The sequence below is a fragment of the Trichechus manatus genome, unplaced genomic scaffold (genome assembly GCF_000243295.1).
Source record: "Trichechus manatus latirostris isolate Lorelei unplaced genomic scaffold, TriManLat1.0 scaffold00273, whole genome shotgun sequence".
Classification (NCBI taxonomy): Eukaryota; Metazoa; Chordata; class Mammalia; order Sirenia; family Trichechidae; genus Trichechus; species Trichechus manatus.
In genome coordinates this window covers 953,904-962,622 of record NW_004444209.1, presented here as the reverse complement: position 1 = coordinate 962,622, position 8,719 = coordinate 953,904, and the positions used below count along the sequence as shown (strand labels likewise).

General features: G+C 56.0%; 1 protein-coding gene across 3 annotated transcripts in view; it reads right to left on the bottom strand.

Annotated features, from left to right (window-relative positions):
- Positions 1–653: 653 nt before the first annotated feature.
- ZNF219 (zinc finger protein 219) overlaps positions 654–8,719 on the bottom strand; it is a 14,466-nt gene continuing 6,400 nt past the window's right edge. For 2 of the 3 annotated variants that reach the window (XM_004389987.2, XM_004389986.1), the window contains exons 2-5: positions 4,138–4,229; positions 2,479–3,868; positions 2,028–2,159; positions 654–1,731 (exon numbers count right to left, since the gene is read on the bottom strand). In XM_004389987.2, coding sequence (XP_004390044.1) covers positions 1,127–1,731; positions 2,028–2,159; positions 2,479–3,868; positions 4,138–4,143 — 2,133 coding nt within the window. In that variant the 5' untranslated portion in view covers positions 4,144–4,229 and the 3' untranslated portion in view covers positions 654–1,126. Of the gene's footprint in view, positions 1,732–2,027; positions 2,160–2,478; positions 3,935–4,137; positions 4,230–8,719 lie in introns of those variants that run through there. The other variant, XM_023724996.1, reaches the window with a different exon arrangement.

The window sequence follows — 8,719 nt, the reverse complement described above, 5'->3', positions numbered from 1 at the left end:
GTGATACTACTAACTTGAGCACTTCCCCTCACCCAACCGTTAACTTCTTGTTGTTAGTTTTGACTCATGGTGACCACGACCACGTGTGCAGAGTAGAACTGCTCCATGGGGTTTTCAAGGCTGTGACCTTTTAGAGCCAGATAGTCACCAGACCTGTCTTCCAAGGCACCTCTGGGTGGGTTCAAACTGCTAACCTTTTGACTAGTAGTAGTCTACTGCTTAACCATCTGCGCCACCCGGGGACCTTAACCATTAACTAACACAGAAAATAAAGCCAAGGCTGCAAGGTATTCTCTACCCTTTACTGGGCCAAAGCTGGCTGTGCATGAGCTCTGGAGATTGTGCCTCCTTATGGTGGCTCCCAGAGGCTCAACGCATCCTTTGAAGCTCTTCCTTTCCACACTACCACCCACTTCTGGAGGCCGAGCTGGTCACAGACAAACTGGGACTCAGCAGTCCAGCAGTTCTCAAAATGAGGTCCTCAGGCCACTGCACATGAGAAGCCTCTAGGCTACCTGTTAAATGCTAATTCCTGGGCTGGCTCCACCTCAGAGCTACTGAATCTGAGGCTTAGGGGTAAAGCCCAAGATTCTGCATTCTTGTCAAGTTCTTTGGGTGACTACTTCCTGGGCAAAAGAGCCCAATGAGGGGGACAGGACATAGACAGACACAGCGCCCTGTGCCTCAAGACATCTGTTTATTGGGGACACGACTCTGCCACAGGGATCGTACCAAAAATAGCGACGTCTACAGGACCCCTGATGGGGCTAGAAGGGTACAGGGCCCCCCACCCCCACCCGTTGTACAAAAATAAACTCTCACGCCTATGGACCAGCAAAGACTGGCAGAGCGGCTCCTCTACAGGGCCACAACTCTCTCTGCCAATCCTGGGACCCCATTCTTTGACCCTCACCCCTGCCACTTCTAAGGCACTGTGACTCTCCTCTGGGCTGAGTGGGTACCTCTCGCCCACCCTCCTACGCCCCCTGCCCCTCCACCTCTGGTCCGCCTGGGGCCGGGATATGGGTCCCACGCTGCCCCCTGCTGGCTGCCCTATCCAACTACCCCTAGCGCTCCCCTGCTCCGGCGGGGTAAGCTCACTAAGCTAACGGCTCCTAAGGGAGTCCTACCGTTCTTGCCCCCCTAGCCCGGCCTCTCCCGATCTCGACAGCCCGAGGCCCTCCTCCCCTTCCTCAGGAGGACTGGGAGGGGTCTCCCCTGATGGTGCTCGGGTATAGGGTGGGGACGTGTCGGCCTGGGGCGGCCGGCGGCCCCGAGCTCGACGGCTGTGATGTACTTGCAGGTGCAAGGCCATGAGCTCAGGGGCTCCGGTGGCGAAGGGGCAGAAGAGGCAGCGATGGAGGGTGCCCCCAGGCCCGGCCTCGCCTCCTGGCCCCGCCCGCAGGGACAGGTCCAGGGGCTCAGCCTCACCGCCTCGCCCGTTGCGAAGGGTCCTCCCGGGGCTAGCCGGCTTCCGACGCGACCCGGGCACGGCGCCACTTGAAGGAGGCCGGGGGCTCGCTGCGCCCTCCACCCAGGTCGCAGGCTGCAGAGCCACTTTGGCCCCAGAAGACGGGGCCGAACCTCGCTGGGAAGAGGGCGGCGGCTCTGGGGGTGGCCCGGGGCCTGCCCCGCTCCTTTGCTCCCGGTGGTGGCGCTGCAGGTGATACTTGAGCGAGCCGGACTGGGTGCCCGCGTAGTCGCAATGTGGACACTTGTAGGGGCGCTCGCCTGGGGAGGGAAATGAGATGGGGTCACTGGGTCAGGATCACTGCACACCCCCACCGCATTTTGCTAAACTTACAAACCTTATCCTCAAAACCAGAAAAAAAGCTGCCTCTCCCACCTCGTGATTTAAACAACAGGCGGTTCCCAATGATCTCATCTGGCCGCCCTGAGTGCTGCCGAACATCACCTCAGAGCATCACCTTACGGGCGTTTCCCGGAGCCCCTTTGCCTTTCCTCCTGTGCTCTAGCTTCCCCTCTCTTCACCTCGGCTCCCTCACCACCGTGGCTGCCCCCCTCACCTGTGTGCACTCGAAGATGCACTTTGAGGTGATGCGCCGAGCGGAAAGATTTTCCGCAGAAAGGACAATCCTTCCCAGTGGCTCCCCGGCCCCCTTCCGGCCGAGTCCCTCCAATCAACAGCCCGTTCTCTTCTGCAACACACAGGTCAAGAGGAAGTCGGACAGGGCCTGCGCCCTGTCCCTGGCAGGGCCATGTGCTCCGGACTCCTACCCCATAGCACTGCTTCTGTTCGGGGGGTGGGGAGCAGCAGCAGGGTTTGTGGGGAGTTGAGGGGTTGGATTTGTTGTAAGTTCAGAGTTGGTGCCCTCAGAAGGTGACAAAGCCTCCAGGAAGGAAAAAATTAAAAAGGCAGGAGAAATTTAAAAAACAAACAAAACCAGGCCCTTTTAAAAAGGAGAGTACGGGAGGGGAGTGGTGGAGTCAGAGTCGGCTGAGGGCATGGGTACGTACCCTGCGTGACCGTTGATCTTGCCTGGGCCCCCGCTGCAGGCACAGAGTGCCCCTGCCCCTCGCCTGGGCGTGGGTGCAGCGAAGCCAGAGGGCCCAGCGCCCTGTTCCGGGTCCAGGTCTCCTCCTCCGCCTCCACCACCTCCTCTTCTTCCTCCGGTTTCGCGGCTCGGTGCCGGCGAGCCCGAGCGGGGAGAGCCGAAGGCAGAGGGCGGAAGCCTCCGAAGCTGCGGCTGGGCCCAGACTCAGTGCCCTCGCCATTGGGTCGGGCCTCGCCAGCTCGCAGGCTCAGGTAGCCTAGGAGGCTTGGGGGCTCGCGACGCTCAGCTGGGGCGGGCGCCGGGGCCAAGAGCAGCGCGGGGCCCAGCGGCTCATAGGCCAGCAGACCCAGGTCAGGAGGCTGGGGGGCCCGGGTAGGCCCGGATCCAGGCCCCGGGGCACTCAGTGGGCCCAGCTTGCTGGCGTGCACCTTCATGTGGTTTTTTAGGAACCAGGGCTCCTTGAAGCAGCGGCCGCACACGGGACATGCATGATCGAAGGAAGCCTTGTGCTTGCGCATGTGGCCCTTGAGAAACCAGGACTGCGTAAAGCTTTGGCCGCACACTTGGCAGCGGAACTCTGGAGGCGCTGGGGGCTCATCGGGAGCAGCGGGAGCGGGGGCGGGCGTTGCCTCCGGCTCTAGAACAGATTTGGGTTCTGGCTCGGGTGGAGGCTGAGACTGGGGCGCAGCGGAGGTGGCCGCCAGGGGGCGCTCGGCAGCCCCGTGGGCTGTCAAGCTGTGGTGCAGTAGCTCCTCCTCCTGGCTGGAGCCGAAACTACACAGGCCGCATTTCCAAGGCCTGTGGAGGATGTGCAGGTGACGTTCCCGCTCCGCCGCGGTGCGAAACTTGCCTTTGCAGAAAGGACAACGGAAGGCAGACGACGCAGTAGACTGGGGCCGCGTCAGGCCCTCGGTGGCGGAGGGGGCCTGCACACCTCCTGAGCCCCGGGCTCTCCCCAGGCGGGCCTCGCGCAGCAGCGCGCGCTCCTCTAGTTCTAGCAGCAGGCGCGCGGCGGGGCTACGCGGGCGCTCCGGTTGGTGCGTGCGCAGATGCGAGCGCAGCAGAGCTCGCTGCGCAGTGCGGTGGCCACAATGCGGGCACTGGAAGGCCTGGGCGCCAGGGTGCGCCCGCAAGTGCAGCGCCAGGATGGAGTTGAAACGGAAGCGCTTCCCGCATACAGGGCAAGGGAAACGCCTTTCGCCCGCACGACTCTCAGACCAGGCCACCGCGCCCATCCCAGGCGACCCCGCGCTCACGCCCGGCCCGTTGGAATAGCGCTGCAGATCCAGTTCGCCGTCGAAGGCCGGCGGTGACGGCGCTACGTGGCCGCCCAGGGCGCGGGGACGTGAGCCCTGTAGAGAAAGGTGCAAGTAGAGCAAGGGGTGGAGAAGGGCCAACCGTGGGTGAAGCAAAGGCATCGAGGGACAGAGGAACCCGAGGGAGGGTGGGTTGGGGCCTGAAATAGAAATACCGGATGCCCTTTCCACTCACCCGGGGGAAATTGGGGGAAGGATAGGAATTGAAATGCTGGGGACAAGGAGATAACTTTTAATACTAGGAGGCGAGAGAGGTGGGGAGGAGAGGGAGTATAGTTGTAAGGACAGCCCAGAGCTTCACTCACCTCCATTGACCCCCTTCACATTCTTTGGTTCTGGGGAGTGCAGGAAAGAGGAGGAGAAAAAACTGCTAGTGAAGTCAACAGGTGCTGAGGAGCTAAAGCAAGAGAGACAGATTTGGAGGAAAAGATGAACCCTGATTTTCAGCAGTGGAGTCACCCTCACCCCAGACTTCCACCCTCTATTCCTGAAAGCTATCCCTTCTCCTTCCTTGCATCTGGAAGCACCCAAAGGGCCTGCGGTCCTCAAAAACTGTACCTCTTGATTTGCCAAGCCCACAAGGCTCCCTGATAGCCCAGATTTGTTTCCCCAAATTATACTTTTGAAATGGCTGGTCCAGAACCACCACCACCACCACCACCACCCCATGCCCTGGTGGGGATGGGGGGGAGACCATAACAGCATAACCTTCTCATTTAGGTTGGGCTGTGCAGTTTGATGAGCAGATGGGGTGGACTTGCCGCGCTCCCCAATTCACCAAGTGGGACCAGTTGCTTTCAGACCCCTAGCTGACCCAGCCAGCCAAACACCCTTCCAGCCTCCACAGTCCTTCCTTCTGCCCTTACCCTGTCTGTCTTTCCCCCTCATTCTCCCTCCCTCTGCCTGGATTCCTGATCCATTCATTTCCATTCATTACAGAGACTCATTCATGCATGGGAGAGAAACACCTCCCAGCAGCAGAGAGTCTGGAGACAGACAGAGGGGGAGGGGCATGAAGGGGGAGAGAGCCAGAGGGAGAGAGGATGAAAAGAGAGTTGGGGGAGGAGTGGAAGTTAAGGGGCGCTGCTGGCCTGGGGAAGGAGTTAAAAACTGCAAATACCAGATAGGATTCATCCCCTTGTTTCAAACCTTGGAGCCTGCGGTTTGATGGGGCATCTCAGCCCCTTTGTCCAGAGCTGTTCCGAAGCAGGCTTTTCTCCTCTCTGCAGGGGAGAGGCTCCCTCACACAAGAGGAGGATTACACAGGCTCTGAGCTCAAGAGGCTGGAGTGAGGGATGGGGGGCGGGGCTGGGCCATCTGCACAGATAGGGGCTCAGCACATGCTCTGAGTAGGAAGGGGTTAAAATTCTCCAGGCTAAAACTCCCTAGGCCTGGGATGTGCAGAGCTCCAGTGCTGGGGAAGGAGAAGAGCAATGAGAGGAAGAAGATGGGGGGGGGTGGTTCCTGATTCTAGGCTGCAGAGGAGGTCAGCATTAGGACTTAGAAGCAACCCCAGAGTTAAGATTTATAGAAAAAGGCCTGGGAGGATAACCAGAAGTCGTCCGGTCTACCTTCCTGCTTGCATGTAAAATTGTATCTGGTCAAGGCCACACAAACGAGGGCCTAACCTATTTTTTCCCCTGAGATAGAAAGGATATTTGAGATATAAAGAACTTCCTTACAATAGGCATTATGAAACTGAAATGGGTTACTAAGAAAGAAAAGGACTCAAGTATTACTTTGCTTAAGGATCTTTAATAGAAGAGAACTGGGCCAGGAGTCAGCCCTGCTTATCAGCAGAGAGAGAAGGCTCTAGAAGTCCAAGGTTTCCTTAATTTTTGACATTTAGTGGATGTGGTAAGACTCCATGAAGGGGTATGTATCTGTTACATGTGGGATCTGGGCTATGGGAGTTTTATTAACAGGAGATTAACAAAGTGTCCTTGGCCCAGGGTTACTAAATGAGCTCCATAGCCACTAAATATGTGCATTTCTGTAGCTCCAAATTAGGATAGCCAGCTGCATCCTCTGTATCCTCCAAATAAACCCCTTTCCTTAAACCAAAAAGCCTAGATAGGCTTACTGAGTGGTGTGATAAAAGGTGAACTAGAATAGGGCAGAGGGGTGCAAGGCTACTGGGGGCCCAGCCTGACCATTAATAGCCCAGCACCCTTAAGTAAACCCCTTAACCTCCCAGTTTATTCATCTGTAAAATAAGGGGGTGGACTAGTTAATACTGATGTTCCCTTCTAGTTCAAAAGTTTTGTGGTTCTAAGTCACAGGGCTCTTTTGGACTCCAGAGGAATTAAAACAAATGGTCACCCCTTCAGTACCATGGAGAGTGCAGTGGGCTACCAGACGAGCTACTTTGGCCACCTCAGTACCATAGATAGAGCTATGAAGTGCTAGAGGGGCCATATTTGTCATTTTAGCACCACAGATAAGGTACTGAGAAAAGCTAGAGTTTTTCTTTTTTTTCATTCTTTTTTTTAATTCCTATCTGAGAACCATAGGAAAAAACAGTGGTACCAGAAGGATTATTTTGGCCTTTTGAATGTCACTGAAAATAGGCAGATGTAATAGAAAATAAATGTAACTAGAAGAATTTTAATTAGCTATAAGGAGTGTCCTGACAGTTCCAGTTTGTACATCCTGGAATGAGTTACTGAGGAATCGTATTTGGGTCCATCACATTCTGTTGCTCTCCCGGGGATTCCCGGAACATCCTGGTGTACGGCCAATCTGGTATATTCGGAAGAAGCAGATGGCAGTTGGGGGGTGGGGGGAATGAGGCTGAGAATACTGCATGGTCATAGCTGACTAACCTATGGGCACATACGCTGATTCTGAGAAGATTCTAAGGCCCCTAAAACTGCCTGTAAGACAGCAAGCAAAATACCTCATGGGAAGCTGGCCTTACATCAAAGGCTAGAAGAGTAAGAGCAGGGCAAAGCTCCCCCCACTACAACCCCCGCCTTCCCAATCAAAAACAAAAAAAAAGCTGGCTATGAACAGTTTCCAGGATGGAAATATAGTGATATACAGGAACACCCAAAATGAAGCTGAATTATTCCTCGGAAGGGAAGGTTTCCCCAGAGGGTGGCCTAGAACGAACAGAACCCACTAAGAGGTCCTCTGAGGCCCAGTCAAGATCTCCTGCATCATTCCCACACCTGGTCCCCGGTGCCAGATTCCATGGGTTTTTCTCAATAGGAGAAAGCACCGACAGGGCCCAGGATTCTATAAAATGGCCTGGAACCTAGGTCATGTATGTATTGCCTGTTGGCAAGTCACAGGTTCTCCTAGTCAGGCCTTAAACACCATCCACAAGAATTCACCAGACAGCACTGACTTACTTTCCATCCCACCTAGAATTGGGGGTTATCTTGCCCTTATCTGGGTTCTATAGGAATGCAGGGCCAGGGATAGGGATCAGAAATCTTTCCAAAACAACAGGCCAATTTACTAACCTCTTATGTGCTGGGCAGTCTGGTAAGGAAGTTGGGTGGGTGTGTGTGTGTGTGTGTGTGTGTGTGTGTGGGTGTGTGTGTGTGTGTGTGTGTGTGAACGAACCATGAAACCTTACTGTGTAGGGTAAGATGGAAGGGTTGCTGAGAAGGTTCTTAGAAAACAGCAGGGACAAATACATAGAAGCAGCTGCTAACTGGAGGATGAAATTGTCCTTCAAGCTATGTGGCTCAAATGTTTTTAGGGTCGAAGTGCAAGGGGCGAGGGTCTAGTTGTGACTAGGTCTGTTTCTGGTCGTCTCTATAATATCTGATGTTTTCCCTCTGTAGAGAATCCCACACCTCCCAAGTCAGCTTTAGGAACAATTATGATTGAAGACCGCAATAGATGGGGTTGCGAGGATAGGGGGCTTCTTAGGTGGTCTACAGTCAAGACCACCTTCATCACACAGATATGCCAATAGTTCAGTTTTATGTTTTATTTACGTTCTCCTCTCCAGGGCCCTCTGAACCTGACTGCTCAGGTAGCTCCTCCAAACCCACCGCACTCCACAGCTTGCCCACCCTTTAGACTTAAGAGTTCTTGGTAAAGCCTCCTTCCCCTCATCCTCACTGTCTTGAGTTGGGGGCATGGGATCTCTCACAAACTCCAAACGTACAGCAGGAGGAAAGAGGAAGGTACACCTGTTCACTTGCTGCCACCCACCATGGTGAATCCTATCCCAGAGGCATGTCCCAACCTGACCCCTCTTCTGCAAGTTCTGGAGAACTTGGATTTGGGGAGGGGGCATGTAGCCAGACCTAAGTCCCCTTAACTGAAGCTGACCCTGGCGAGGTCACAGTCTTGGCACCCATGATTGGGGGTCAGCCGGAGAGACTCTGGGAAAATCCCCCTCCCAGAAGTAGGTTGGCAAGTATGGTTAAGACCTGTGATCCGGCACAAGAGGTTCTTTCAGTAGCACCCCAGACCCTTCCCGGGGAGGATAAGCCAGAAGGATGATGGGGGGCAGGGTTGGGGTATTAGGAGGCCAGGGCTCAGCTACCCCTGGCCGGGAGAACAAAAGCTGAGTTGCAGCCGCCTCCGCCGCTGCCGCGGGCCGAGCTCTTTGTGACACTTTGTTTGGGACGCAGAGAGGGAAGCACTCCCCATCCTCTCCCCTCCCCCAACCCCCGCTCCTGGAGAGTTTGGGTCTCACCCCTCCCCCACCAGCCCTACCTGGGCCGGGGACGCTCACCCACTCTGCCTCCAGGCACCGCTGCCCCGCGCCCCCAGGCCCCTCGCGCCCTCCCTCCGGGCCCCTACAAAGGCGCCCACCCCCTCTTCTGCTGGCCCTTCCCCTTTGGTGTCCGCTCTCTCAGCTCCCTCACCTGGCCCCCACCTCCCTCGGGCACCCCACCCCCAGGTCTCCAGGCTTCCGAG